Here is a 15675-nt window from a genome sequence, read left to right on the forward strand (position 1 = left end):
ACTCGATGAAAAGCAGAGAGGAGTAACTTAAGTTACTGAAGTCTCCGCTTCTTTGTTTTGAGGTGAAGAGGGCGTTAACAGCTCTGCGTTCCTCCGCGTGGATCATTTGCATCTGAACAGCTCTTGCGCGCGTGGGTGTGGTCACATTAGATTTAATTAGGACACGTTTGAGAAACTGTACATGTCGCTGCTTTCATACGGATTACTTAAACAGAATATTTGTTTTTGGTATGATTTATATAATTTAAAAATGGAGACTTAAAGCTTTGTAAAGACATAACTCTCACGTGTGGGTGGCAAGTATTTGCTGAGTTAAAGATCATTTTCTGTCGCGTTTCAGAATGAACTTCACATTGAGAGAGACGACAGAACAGGCATCATGTTTATTTTCTTTATTTTACGAAAAACACAACATTTTGTTTTTATTATTAGTGTACACAAATAAAAGTAGACATTTAACAGTTTTGAATGATGTATAACACTTGCCTGTATCACAAAAATCGACAGAGTTATTTGAGTCTCTTTAGCACTGATAAGAAAAAAAGAGAGACAATCACGCCGGCGCGATAGCCGACCCCAGGGGGTTAAGAGTCTACCGCCGGCAATAATTAAAAGTTGGGTAGGCAATTTTGGAGAGGCTTGCAATAGCAAGTTTGCTTTGAAGGCATGAGATCCCACCCTCCCTTCAGAGCATCTCAAAAGCCGCGGCTCCTCCAAAAGACATAAACACGCTCAGCCAGAGCAGAGTCTGCAAAGCGTCACAATATGAGAGACGGCGTTAAATTACTTTGTGTCTCAAAGCACATAACATTATAAGAATAATGAATGTAAACAACTTACAGATTGCTGACCACCTGACTGCTGTAGATCATTTTGGCGTTGATAGTGTTGACATAGAAACGCATAAATCCGAGTCTGAGGACTTGAACAGCTCCAGGTAGAACGTGCGGGTTGCCATCTCAAAATTATGGTTATGACATGGCGTGAAAGCCGAATAAGCTTTTTTTTTTTGGTTGAGGAACTGTAAAAGATGATTGCTCTTTCATTATTTCATTGTATTTATAGGCCCCTCACATGACACTCAAGGTCACCTTATAAATCTTCCTAAAAACATCAATATTACAACAACAGAAACTATAATATACATTAAGATACTAAGGTAAATAAGGTAAATAAGATACTATTACTCAACACATCAGCAATCATAATAAGCCTGTTTAAATAAATGAGTTTTAAGATGAGATTTAAAAGTGTGAAGACTAGTGTTACAGATGTTCTGTGGAAGCATAACTAAAAGCCCTGGACCCCATACTTCTCAGACGAATATGTGGTTGGTTTAAAAAGATTGATGAAGAGGATCTTAGGTTACGTGCAGGAGTATAGATTTAAAGAAGATCAGAGATACAAAGGAGCTAAATTATTAAGAGCCTTGTAGGTAAGAAGCAAGATTTTGAAATAAATTCGATATTTAACCGGAAACCAATGCAAATGGTGAAGAACAGGAGAAATGTGCTCTATGTAAGAGGTTCTAGAGATAATTTGTGCCACTGAAATCTGGACCAGCTGCAGTTTATGTAAGGTTTTAGAAGGAAGACCAAAGAAAAGACCAATAAATCACATTATTAATCTGATTTTCAATGGATAAGGGGCTATCAGGAACGACACACATACCTTTTTTACCTGTGGAGTTGGAAAAACTATTGACTGGTCAGAAACTATCAGATTTTGCCAGATTAAACTTCGTGTCTACAGGAAGAACGTCTCTGTTACATATGGTAACCCTCGTTCCCTGAAGGAGGGAACGGAGACGCCACGTCGAGACCGACGAATAGGAATCTTGCTAGAGAGGCCAATATACTTAGAGTGAAACTAAACGAGCCAATGCACATTGGCGTGGAATCATTTACATCAGCTGTTCAGCCACGCAGTGCAGGTATAATGTGCAGCAGGTGCGATTGCACTTCAGTTTTTTGCTGAGGAGCCAAGCCTGATAAGCTGGCCGCCCCGGCAGCAGATGTGGCGACCGGACATGGCGTATCCGTAGCCCAAGGGAAAGACACAGGCTTCGACTAGGAGAAGCCATGGAGGAATACACATATGGGATCCCCGTAGGGTCACACATATGGGACCCAGCCTAGAACCGGTTCTCAAGGATTCAACGGATAAAGGCCTCGCACCGAACGCCATGTTCGGGCCGAGGGTGTTGTTGGACTCAACAGGTTTTTCATTCTGGAGAAATAAGGGTGCACAGTAGGGAGCCCAACAGAGCCGGGCCCCTCATTGCTTCTACCCGTTTAGGCTAAGAACACGGGAGGATGCCGGCTCTACACGTAGGCTATAGTATCTAGCGAACGTGTTAGATGTCGCCCAGCCTGCAGCTCTACAGACATCTGTTAGCGAGGAGCCACGTGCCAGCGCCCAGGAAGATGATTTGAGTTCTGTCCACATACTGACGCAGAACGCTGACGGGACAGAGCAAAGCCAGGGCTAGGTCTGCCTCCTCCAGGAGCAGCACTTGCAGGTTCACCACCTGGTCCCTGAAGGGAGTGGTAGGAATCTTGGGCACATAGCCAGGCCGGGGTCTCAGTACAACATGATTGTCACCCGGCCCGAACTCTAGGCACGATTCGTTGACCGAAAATGCCTGCAGTTCCCCTACCCTCTTGATAGAGGCCAGGAGCAAAATCTTCATGGAAAGAAGCTTTAAGTCTGCTGACTGCAAAGGCTAAAAGGGAGCACCCTGAAGTGCTCGAAGCACCAGGGAAAGGTCCCAAGAGGGTATGGAGGTTTTTTTTTTGCCATCTATGTGGTCGTGATATGCTGAAATAGCGGCAGCATGTACTTTGAGGGTGGAGGGAGACAGCCTTCGCTCCAACCCTTGCTGCAAGAAGAAAAGCACGGACCCTATCGAACATCTTCGGGGGTCCTCTTGGCGAGAAGAACACCACTCAATGAACAGGTTCCACTTCAAGGCGTACGCATGTCTCGTAGACGGCGCCCGCGTAGAATTGAAGGTGTTAAGTACCTCTGGGGGTAAGTCACCTAGAACCTCCGCGTCCCGTCCAGGGACCACACATGGAGTTTCCAGAGGTCCGGACGCGGGTGCCATAGGGTGCCCGTCTCTGAGTCAGAAGGTCCTTCCTCAGAGGAATGGGCCAGGGAGGGAATGTCACGAGGAGCATGAGTTCTGGGAACCAGAAAGACCTGCTCCTCGTCCTCCCTGACTTTGCACAGGGTCTGTGCAAGAAGGCTCACTGGGGGAAATGCATATTTGTGTGCCAGTGCATACGTGCCGAGTGTTCCCTCGATCAGGGAGTAAAGGTCTACCTGAGCCTCCCCGAACTCTCTCCAGATCAGCTGAACCGCCTGGGGGTGGAGTCGCCATTCTCCTGGGAGCACAGCTCGTGACAGCTCGTCGGCCACACGGTTGAGCACACTGGGGACATACATGGCTCGAAGCGACCTCAGATGCTTCTGACTCCAGAGGAGATGGCGGGTGAGTTGCGACATGCGACGGGAGCGTAGACCACGTTGTCAGTTGATGTACACAACAGTCGCAGTGTTGTCCGTACGGACCTGCACGTCCCTGCCCTTTAGCGGCTCAGAGCGAGACGTACTGCTAGCAACTTGAGGCAGTTGATGTGCCAATGCAGTTGGGGGCCCGTCAACACCCCTGACACTGCATGCCAGTTGTACATGGCAACCCAGCCGGTGGCAGAGGCATCTATGAACACCACAGCATGCCTGGACACCTGTTCCAAGGGCACTCGTGCCTGCAGGAATGAGGGGTCTGACCACGGCCTGAAGGTCTGGCGGCACACCGGTGAGTGCTGTGATGCCACGCCCATCTCGGGACTCGGCCGTTCCTCTGTGAGGCACGCTGTCTGTGTGACCAAATCCAACTCCATACCGAGAAAATAGATCCTATGCACGAGGGCGAGTTTGCTCTTTTCCCAGTTGACCTGAAGACCCAACTAGCTGAGGTGCCTGAGCACGAGGTCCCTGTGTTTGCGATGTGGATGCGAACGCCCTGTTTTCTCAGGGGAACAAGGGCCCCCTTCGTGACTTTCGTGAAGACACGGGGAGACAGGGACAGCCCGAAGGGCAGGACCTTGTACTGATATGCTCGACCCTCGAACTCAAAGCGCAGAAACGGCCTGTGTCAAGGAAGAATCGAGACATGAAAGTACATGTCCTTCAGGTCGATCGCTGCAAACCAATCTCGGGGACAGATGCATTCGAAAATGCGTCTCTGCGTGAGCATTTTGAATGGTAGTTTGTGGAGACTCCGATTCAAAACTCGCAGGTCCAAGATCGGTCGTAACCCACTGCTTTTCTTGGGTACAATGAAGTAGGGACTGTACTACCCTGACCTCATGTCGGCCGGAGGGACTGGCTCTATCGCGTCCTTCGCCAGTTGGACTGCGATCTCCACCCGCAAGACATGGGCATCAGCTGCTCTCACTGTATTGGAGTGGATAGCCCGAAATTTGGGGGGACGCCGGTCGAACTGAATCGCATAGCCGAGCCTGATGGTCCGAATGAGCCAGTGAGACGTTCTGGGGAGCGCTAACCAGGCTCCTATTCATCGGTCTCGACGTGGCGTCGACTGACCAACTGAAGAGGAACTTCAGTTTTATCACTATTAAGTTTGTTAATTGTTATCGGACTGAATGCAATGATTGGAGGAACATTTTTTGGTCCTGATACTTCCACAGAAGATATACTGTATGTTCATGTTTTAATATTTAGACCACTTATATTATTCACATCACCATATGGAAGGAAGCGTAAATGGATGGAGAAGCATAGGTTACTGTAAAGCTACGTCTTAGTTTGTGCTTATCTTGGCGAAAGCCGAGTACAAATCAGCATGAAGTTTTAACATCTACTCTTGTGTAATGGAAATCATTGATTGCTATCAGGATGTGAAGAGAGTTTCAACCAGTAAAACAAAAAGTGTTCATGAAAAAAATTCCTACCCTACCTTTAGACATACCTGAACCCTGTACGATGGTCATCCAGAAGCAAAATTGGACACGTATGCATTAGTGTTCAGAATAATAGTGCTTGTTGTTGCAATAAATTTTTGCCTTAAAAAGACTGAAACTGGCTTTATTTTTGTGAAACGTCCCATCAATGATAATCAATAATAACTCTTTTGTGGTGTTTGTATTCTGTTTGATTTAGCTTTCCTGTTCTGTTCGAGTGTTTTGCTGTTAGTTTGTTAATTGGTTCTGTTCTCCTATGTTCCCTGCCTGTTTGTTTCCTTGGTTACTTGATTGAGCATTCTGTCCAGGTGTGTCTAGTTAATTATCTCATTAGCTCATTTGTTTGCCCTGTGTATTTAAGCCCTGTGTTTGGTTCTTCAGTTGTCTGTTAATGTTGCGTCTTGATGGTTGATCTGTTCTGTATCCTTAGTACCCTGAGTTTTGTTAAAGTAAACTGAAGATTGCTGCAATTAAATCCTGTTTCAACTTGATTTTCAACCACCCATGACAGTTTGTACCTACTGAAACATATTTTGGGAACAATTTTTTTATCTGAATTATTTGAAAACCTGACAAAATCTCCCAAAACGTCCTTTGGGGCATGTCCTCGTTTGTGTAAACCATATAAAAACGTACTTAAACTTTTTTTTTTGTAAAAATGCAGAAAGTTTTATGTTAGGGTTAGGTGTTTATAACTAGCTCCATATAAAAACAATAGAAGTATATGTCCCCATTTAGACAGTAAATGTGTGCGTTTCAACCAAGACACCTGCGCTGGTGCTCTTCCAGACGTTCTTACCAGTGTTGAATAATTACACAGAACTGAGTGAAATAGTCCAATGACAAATTAGATACTGTAAGTGCTAACTGTGTCAAAAGAAATAAACATCGTTAAACAGAGTTTCTTAATCGCTGGTGATAATTTGTAATTTTAGGTTTAGACATAATTGAATACTTTCATACATTCAAGCTTGTTGTTATTTTAAAAGTGAACTAAAAATCAACATTATTGATTTACTGCTTATTTTTCAGCTAGGTTACAGTCAAAACAAGTGATACAAATAACTAACAAAAAATACAATTCAGACGTGTCTGTTCAGCACCAGTTCAGCATTACATTAAAGTAAAAGCAGTGTTTTAATAACCATTCCTGGATTCTGTGACATTTAATTTTTTGTGAAAGTTTGTTTAAATTTTTTATTCCAGTTTGTGTTCACAAATGTTTGTCTGATAAGAGCACTTTATATGAGGAGAGAATGACCTCAGCAAGAACTGGCATAGTTGGTTATGTAATACGATTATTTTGTACTAGTATGTGCCACAGCAGGCTGATTACTGCATAAATAATGCAGGCACACTGATTAAGAATGAAATTAAGAATGAAAACATTAAAGCTTTATTAAAGTGTTTCTTTAATTGAAGCTGAGGCGGTTTATGTCCGGTTGTGTGGTAAGGCCGTAGAGCCCATTTCACGATTGGCCAGACTCAATGATGACAACATAATACAGACTGAAACATGATACAAAATAACATTAATCATGTAATATTAATGTTATGTTGTATCATGTTTATAGAAATAAAACTGACAAAAATACAGACCGCATTGTATTGGTATTTAAATAATATAAGCTAATATTAAACTTTCTTGTACATACAAGCACTGTTAAACAGCACGTTATCTTTTCACTGAACAGTCTTTCTAGTTGCTACATGTAAAATTCAAACGTCTGTTTATTTGACACATATTAAATCTAATCCTCTTAGTCTTCAATAAAGAAAGTAAACACAGTGTGAGCATCACTCTAGGAAGCAGTAAGTGTCCACCCTGACGGTTTCATATCAACTCCTCCCACGACTGGAAGTGGCAAATCTCACTGATCAGTAAGGCAAGGAGTCAAACATGTGTCATATACTGAGGGTGTGGTTTAATGTGAGGGGAAACAAATCCTGCTCACCACCAGACCAGCTTGATTATGACAGTTACCTGTGAAGAGAAATGAAGAGAAAATTCCAATTGTTTTGGGTATTTTTTAAATAAAACATACCTAAATGTTATAGACTGCATTTATTACAAACAGAATTAAATATATATATATATATATATATATATATATATATATAATATTTTTCCACCAACTAATTTACAAATATTATTACAAAAATACAGTTATTTTTGTTTTGGCTTTGCTTTATTAAAAGCATTTTCCACCAACCGATTAAAAACAAAAAAGAATGAAACTATTGTGAATACAAGAAATTCAGCACTCATGTTTCTGATTAACTAAAGGTGAAATAAGTTATGTCAGGACCACTGTCGTCAAATATACCAACAGTTTGGATTGGCGGTATGGTTGATTTTCCAACAGTTTGGATTGGCGGTATGGTTCTGTTCTGGGCAAGAACTCCTTGCGCATCCATGCAGCCTAGCATGGATAAGAGCAGGGAGAGCAGCAATAACTTCCCTTAGGGTATACAGAATAGAACCAACATGTATTGCAGATAGCATTAATTAATTTTAATGTACAACATAAATAGGAGCTTATATATAATTGACGGAGATTATATATGAATACAGTGATAGGCGTCGTATTCCTATAGGTAGACGTGTATCAGCTTAGAGTCAACTGATGCGAGCTTGACTAACGTGACCTGCCAGAACTGACGATACGCTTGATTTATTTACATCTGATGGAATTGTCTTCCTCCATAGTAAACCAGACGGTAGAATATACATTACCGTTTAAAAGTTTCGGGTCAGAGTTTTTTTTTGTTCAGCAAGGACACATTAAATTGATAAGAAGTGAGTAAATAAACAAATGCTGTTATTTTGAACTTTCTGTTCATCAAAGAATCCTGAAGAAAAATATATCAATAATTTTAATATGTGACACTGCTGAATGGAGTTATGGTTGCTGAAAATTCAGATTTGCCATCACAGGAATAAATTACATTTTAAAATATATTAAAATCAGTTATTTTGAATTGTAATAATATTAATGTTTTTACTGTATTGTTGATCAAATAAATACAGCATATTCTCACCAGCCTAAGAGACTCCTTTCACAATCTTAAAAAAATTACCAACATCATACTTTTTTATGGTAGTGTATTTTTTCTTTTAGATTGTATCTGCTAAAATTACATTAATAATATAGCAAAACAGAATTCTGTCATTTTTGTGAAATTTACTTTGTCACATATACTTGTTATTTATTTATTCATTGCCTAATGATGTCATATCAGCACAAAATTCTATAAATATAATGCGGTCATGCCCACTTTTATGAAAAAAAAAAGTAGAATTCTAACTAAAATGTGCTTAGTTATTAATGTATTTGCAAAAACTAGACTGGAAGGTGTTGCTATTATTTCATTTCCGGCCTGACCTATTCAAAATGCTTTCCGTAGTCCATGTGTCAACACTGTGCTCTGTAACTGTATTGTTTTACTTGCACTCATAACATCTCTCTTTCTCTCCCATCATTCAACAGGTGTTTCGCAGTGGAGAGGGTATGGGTATTCGTCTAGACAGTGCGTCTGCATTTCCGGGGGCCATCATCTCCCCTCACTATGACTCACTGCTGGTTAAAGTCATAGCCAGTGGCAAAGACCTCCCCTCCGCCGCAACCAAAATGCACAGAGCATTAACCGAGTTCAGAGTTCGTGGTGTTAAGGTAGGTGCAATTCTGATCCTTTAGGTGTTGAATAGCACCCCTGAGAGTCGCATGCAAGGTTGGCTTGTTATCTTGGTACCTGATTTGTCATGCTGTAACACATTTTATTTTCATTGATGACCATTCAAAAGTAGTCGTGTCTGAATGGGAATGCTAACGAATAGCTTTCTCCAGGAATTGCAAGACCTCCTTGGTCAAACGTTAAGGTAGGGTTGCTATATGTTGAAATGTTGGAAAAGAGATTTCACCTTTAACAAATGCTTTGTTTTATCTCATGAATTTTGTGTTGAATGCAATGATTTTATGTTTACCTGTATGTGTCAACTGAGAACACATTTAGGCTTTAAGGCACCCTGACTTCTAAAAACTGCTTTTGTATCAGATGAGGCCTTTGACAGTGTCGCTGTTTCAAAAATACACAGAAGCTCAAGGGATCAGAGGTTCCTAACACATAAAGGAACCTTTTTTATAGAGATCTAACACAGACTCAACCAACAGTAGTCAAGCGCATTCAGATATTTCAGAGGAAAGTTTTTTTTTTTGAAAGACTGTTGACTAATAATCAGGCCTGGATGACAGAAAATAGGGTACATTAAAGAGGTGTGTTTGTCCATGCCAGAAGCAAAAATATGTGTAAGGTCACAAGATCAAAGCCAATCAGAACATATTTGAATTGTAATATGTCGAACAGGATTTGAGCGTCTTTAAGTTGCTCTCAGTATGTTGATATTATTTAAAACAATGGCTTGGTGACTCAGATCATTTATTAGTCACTGTTGTTGTTGTTGTTGTTGTTGTTAGTATTGCAGTCATGCCTGTTTATCAAATGCACAGCATTTTGAGTAATAGCCTAAACTCTCAGTCAGCTGTCATATTTCAGTGTCATGAATCTCTTGAAATGATCAAGATTAGCACGCTATTACATGCACATAATGCCAGTTGTCCCCTCTTGGGACAGAGTTTTTACAATTGTATTGTATTGTTTATAGGCTACTGCTGATATTTAACATTCAAGCAGTTACTGAAGCACTTTTTATTTGTATTATTTTCAGAGGTGGGTAGTAACGAAGTACATTTACTTCTTTACATTTAGGCTACTTGAGTATTTTTTTGGAAAAATTGTACTTTTAAGAGTAGATTTAAATGTGGATATGCTACTTTTACTTTAACTCGAGTACATTTCTAATGAAAAAAATGTACTTTTACTTCAATACGTTGAGGGCGACGTTCCTCTCGTTACTTTATTTTAATGTAATACTGTTGTTAATGCGTAGTTTATTCCAAGCGTACTGTATCTTTTTTATGAGCATGAGCGATGCTCAATTCACAAATGAGTCACTCTTTTGAGTCGATTCTGTTCAGACTTCATAAAACAAGTTGGCAGATCTGTCTATATCGGTTCGCAGATCAGTTTGAATGATCTGTTCAGTTTCCTGCACGCACTGAATCGTCTGAAGCGCTTTCAATTCACACTCGACTCGGAGTCGTAACAGGAAGAACATCCGATTTCATTTCATTCAGGTAGGCCTAATAAATTTTACAACCAAACAGATTATTACGCCCTAGCACTACTACAAAGTATGACATTATCCGTTTTTTGGACATATACATTAATTTATTGGCTACATTAAATAAGCAACCATTGTCCACAGTTTATGAAATGAACACCCGCCATCCCGCGGTAATGTGTGTGTGTATTGCGTGGCGTGTGAACTCGACTTGAAAAATGCCTTTGCCTGCCTTAGACACAGTTAACCAGTTTAACCCTCTGGGGACCAAGGGGTTTTTGGGGCCCTTGGGATGTTTTGACATGCACTGACATTTGTGCTTTTTTCAGTTATTTATAAACATGTTAATGGCAAAGGTGTAAATCCACTCTATATAGCACAAACGGGGCTACCATAATATGTGAGCAACATGTATGTACATGTTTGTATTTTTGAGAGAATATTATTTATGCATGGTTATTGAAAAACTTAAAAATAAAAGTTTCTGAAATAAGGCCACAAAACACATATTGATTATTTCTTCACAAGACTTTTGAAAATTGTATCACATAGTCTAGAATATTTGCTCCAAAACTATGTGAGAATCATCCTGACTACTCATTCAGATAAGTCAATAAAGTATTTTACATTTTTAATTACGTGTTTTGTTTGAGAAAGCTTTATGCGAGGAGGCGTGATCTCTCATTAATATGTATGGCATTTCACACCTGAGAAAGACAAAGACCCTCCCATAATGGCCCTATTAGGTGCTATCAGGCCATACCATTACGAGGACCCTTGCACAAAGAATGAGGAGATTTAAAAAAGAATGGCTTTTAGATTGTTTGGATTTATTTACAACACACCATAATCCAAAGATACACAACAAATGACAAAAAAGCACATTAGTAAACACACTGATCTAAAGACAGAGGCTTGCACAGTCACACAGCATGGTCCCATTCCTGAAACATAGTACATACCTGTCATTTCCAAGGTGTTTGATTTTTCATTATAGTCTCCTGTGAATGTTGAAGTCAGCAGGACTCATGGCATTTCGTCCCTGTAAAAAAATAAATAAACACCTGCATGCTGATATCAAGAGAAACTATATGGCTGCACGACTTTGGGCATGCATTGTAGATTTTTCTGGTTAAAATAGCTTTTTAATTTTATACACATACACACACACACACACTGCTTAGAATTAGAAGTGAACACACCCATGCTAAAGTTGACTAAAAAGAGGAATAAAAAATCTTAATGCCTTAATTAAAAAAATGAGGAAAACTCCAACCTTTAGGGACGTGAATAATGTCCCTGAATAATTTGTGAATGAATAATGTATCGCAAATATTTAAATGTTCTTCTTTAAAATACAGGGTGCATACGTCTGGACACTTCTATCCCCAGAAACTCCTAACAAAAGCTGATGTCTTTATTTTGAAGCTTATTTGAAGCTTATTTGATGCTTATTTGATTTGAAAAACTTTATCCAAAACTAGTCAACGAAATTTTGTCTTTTATTTCATCTGTAACAGTGCGTATCTGTGCGTTCATTCATTCATTCATACACACACACACAGAGAGAAACATGATTCACATTTAAACAGTATGCTATTTTTTGTCCGTTTACAGACACTAACGTTATTCTATATCGCGATTAGAACAAAGCACAAGCATAAAACACTTACACTTCTCAGCTGAATCTGTTGGTCCTCCTCGAAGTGAAACCAGCACTTGTTCTGTGGTAAATGTCCCAGGATTATTCCTCATAGCCGCGCAAGACGAATCTTAATCTGACTAAAAAATATAGTGTGTTTACAGCATTTGCCTGGGGGCATTTATCTATTTTGCAAATGGCCGCAACACATTATCTTATGAATAGCGCGCTCTGCGAGTGGGTGTGAACAAATTAACGATAATGAGCTGAGACAGGAGAAACTGTACTTCTCTTTAGTTTCAGACAGATTACATTGCAGGAGAATATTTGTTTTAAATGTGAATTATTTTATTTAAAAGTAGAAATTTAAAGCGTTCTTTAGACGTATGTTTCATGTTTGTGTGATAAGTATTAGTGGAGTTACCGTTCATTTTCCAGACATGTTTCAGAAAGATTTTTGCGGAGACAGAGTAAGCTGAAAGCGCACCCTGTTTATTTTTTTTATTTTTTTTAAAAACACAAGGTTTTGATGTTAATATGAGTGTACACAAAAAAAGAAGACCCTCTATAGTTTATCATCATGTATTGATTTTATTTATATGACCATAAATGACGGAGTATTTTAAGTCTATGTTGCTGCTATGTGAAAAAAAAACAGCAAAACGCGCGGGCGCGTTCTTGGTACCCAGAGGGTTAAACATGCTTGCAGAAATAGGCCTATAGGCTACATCTGATTACATTTTGGAGAACAGACAGAAGAAGATCCGTCGATATGCATTTGATCGTTGTTTGTGTTCAGATGTTCAGTAGCGGTCATGAGCGGGAGCACACGTGAAGAGTTTTAACTCTTTCTTCTCTGTGTCAATGGTTCACTTTACATGCATTTGAATGCAAAACTCTGCAGAGTCACTTTATTTCGACATTGTCTAATAATCCAAATGTAGTTGTATAAGTTACTATTACACAAACCAAAGGACAGGCAATGTTTTTTTCGGGCTGCAGATGGCAGAAATAATGCTTGTCTCTTATGTTTTTGTTGCAAAGATCTAAAGCCTATCTGATTATGATAATAATAGTCATTTAAATTAAAAATATCTTAATAATATCATATTATGTCATGATCCGGCCTTCTTGTCCTTGATTTCCTCTGGTCTTGAGGCTGGATCATGACAGACCCGTGTTTTGTGTACAAGCGCATGGCCAATTGCTTGGGCCATGTGCTTGTGTTGTCTCCGTTACGTGACCCCGCCCCCTTGTTATCCTCATCTCGTCATTATTTTCTAGTCAGTTTCACCTGTCCTTGTCTAGTCAGCTTCACCTGTCTTTGTCATTAGTGTCTCCCTATTTAATCCCCTTGTGTTTGCTGTCCTGTGTCGGTACATTGTCAACCTGTGCGTGTTACTCTTTGTGAGAGTCCTGTGAGTACTTAGTCTGAATATTGTATTAAGAATTGTGAGTTTATGTAGCTGTTTGTTTTCTTCATCTTGTCTTTATCAGTCAGTATCTAGTCCTAGTTTATTTCCTGTCTTAGTCTAGTTGTACTGCCCCATCTGTCCTGTTTTGCCCCCTCGTGGGTTTTTGTTTTCTGTTTTGTGCCTTAATTAAATCCCTGTTAGTCTGCATATCGTCTGCGTTTGGGTTCGCTCTTCAACCACATGACAATATTATATATATATATATATATATATATATATATATATATATATTAGTGCTGTCAAACGATTAAAATATTTAATTGTGATTAATTGCATTAATGTCATAGTTAACTCGCGATTAATCGCAATTAATCACACATTTTTATCTATTCTAAATGTCTCTTGATTTCTTTTTGTCCCATTATTTTTTTTCTCATTTTAATGCTCTTATCAACATGGAAAAGTGGATTGGCTTGCTTTGTGCAAATGTTTTTTTTATTGAAAACAACATTGGCATATACTGTGTTCAATTTCACACTAACATTCTCACTTGGAGCAAATAATCTCTCACACAATGTAACACTGTCCATCAATAAAAGGGTGACAGAAATACTGACGAGGTTCTGATATTGACGAGGGGGTGGAGAATTCGCATCAGCTGTGTGTGTGCTTGGCCATCAAGTGGTATTTCAGACTGGACGTGCTGCGATGACGATAGCTCAGTTCACAACGACAAAACACACAGATCACTTTGGTCTTGTCAATGGAACCATTTGGCAACTTTTTAAAAGTAAACTCTCCATTCAGAATCTTATTGGCATCCATTTCGGCGTCTCGCGCTCATCATCCACTCAAAACGTAACGTTAACCAACTATTTGGCCGGATCGCAAGCCCAAACAAGTGTGTGCGGCGTGCCTGTTGTTTTGTTTCCAGTCTAGCTAGATCCGCTTGCGCTTTGGTCGACGAAGCAACAAAACATCCTCGCGCAGCGCAAGCCATTGAAATGAATGGGTTTCATAGTGCAGCGCCGCGCATGCCACGTCCTGTTGCAAAAGCATGTGAAAAAAAACTACAAAGTTTGCTAGGCCAAAAAGACCGTTAATCGCGCGATAAAAAAATTAACGCCGTTAAAATGGGTTTGCGTTAACGCCGTTAATAACGCGTTTAACTGACAGCCCTAATATATATATATATATATACACTCACCTAAAGGATTATTAGGAACACCTGTTCAATTTCTCATTAATGCAATTATCTAATCAACCAATCACATGGCAGTTGTTTCAATGCATTTAGGGGTGTGGTCCTGGTCAAGACAATCTCCTGAATTCCAAACTGAATGTCAGAATGGGAAAGAAAGGTGAATAAAGCAATTTTGAGCGTGGCATGGTTGTTGGTGCCAGACGGGCCGGTCTGAGTATTTCACAATCTGCTCAGTTTCTGGGATTTTCACGCACAACCATTTCTAGGGTTTACAAAGAATGGTGTGAAAAGGGAAAAACATCCAGTATGCGGCAGTCCTGTGGGCGAAAATGCCTTGTTGATGCTAGAGGTCAGAGGAGAATGGGCCGACTGATTCAAGCTGATAGAAGAGCAACTTTGATTTGTAACCACTCGTTACAACCGAGGTATGCAGCAAAGCATTTGTGAAGCCACAACACGCACAACCTTGAGGCGGATGGGCTACAACAGCAGAAGACCCCACCGGGTACCACTCATCTCCACTACAAATAGGAAAAAGAGGCTACAATTTGCAAGAGCTCACCAAAATTGGACAGTTGAAGACTGGAAAAATGTTGCCTGGTCTGATGAGTCTCGATTTCTGTTGAGACATTCAGATGGTAGAGTCACAATTTGGCGTAAACAGAATGAGAACATGGATCCATCATGCCTTGTTACCACTGTGCAGGCTGGTGGTGGTGGTGTAATGGTGTAGGGGATGTTTTCTTGGCACACTTTAGGCCCCTTAGTGCCATTTGGGCATCGTTTAAATGCCACGGCCTACCTGAGCATTGTTTCTGACCATGTTTATCCCTTTATGGCCACCATGTACCCATCCTCTGATGGCTACTTCCAGCAGGAAAATGCACCAAGTCACAAAGCTTGAATCATTTCAAATTGGTTTCTTGAACATGACAATGAGTTCACTGTACTAAAATGGCAGCTACATTCACCAGATCTCAACCCAATAGAGCATCTTTGGGATGTGGTGGAACGGGTGCTTCGTGCCCTGGATGTGCATCCCACAAATCTCCATCAACTGCAAGATGCTATCCTATCAATATGGACCAACATTTCTAAAGAATGCTTTCAGCACCTTGTTGAATCAATGCCACGTAGAATTAAGGCAGTTCTGAAGGCAAAAGGGGGTCAAACACAGTATTAGTATGGTGTTCCTAATAATCCTTTAGGTGAGTGTATATAGGCTTGATCCGATTAAGATG

General features: G+C 40.2%; 1 protein-coding gene across 1 annotated transcript in view; it reads left to right on the forward strand.

Annotated features, from left to right (window-relative positions):
• The window catches only part of LOC130072922 (pyruvate carboxylase, mitochondrial-like), a 173771-nt gene that overhangs the window by 155784 nt on the left and 2312 nt on the right, over positions 1-15675 (forward strand). Inside the window, exon 10 of the mRNA XM_056238245.1 lies at positions 8483-8665. Within this exon, the coding sequence (XP_056094220.1) occupies positions 8483-8665 (183 nt within the window). The remainder of the gene's footprint in view (positions 1-8482; positions 8666-15675) is intronic.

The sequence above is a fragment of the Rhinichthys klamathensis genome, unplaced genomic scaffold, assembly GCF_029890125.1.
Source record: "Rhinichthys klamathensis goyatoka isolate OS25496 unplaced genomic scaffold, OSU_Roscu_1.1 h1tg000512l_1, whole genome shotgun sequence".
NCBI classification, from domain to species: Eukaryota; Metazoa; Chordata; class Actinopteri; order Cypriniformes; family Leuciscidae; genus Rhinichthys; species Rhinichthys klamathensis.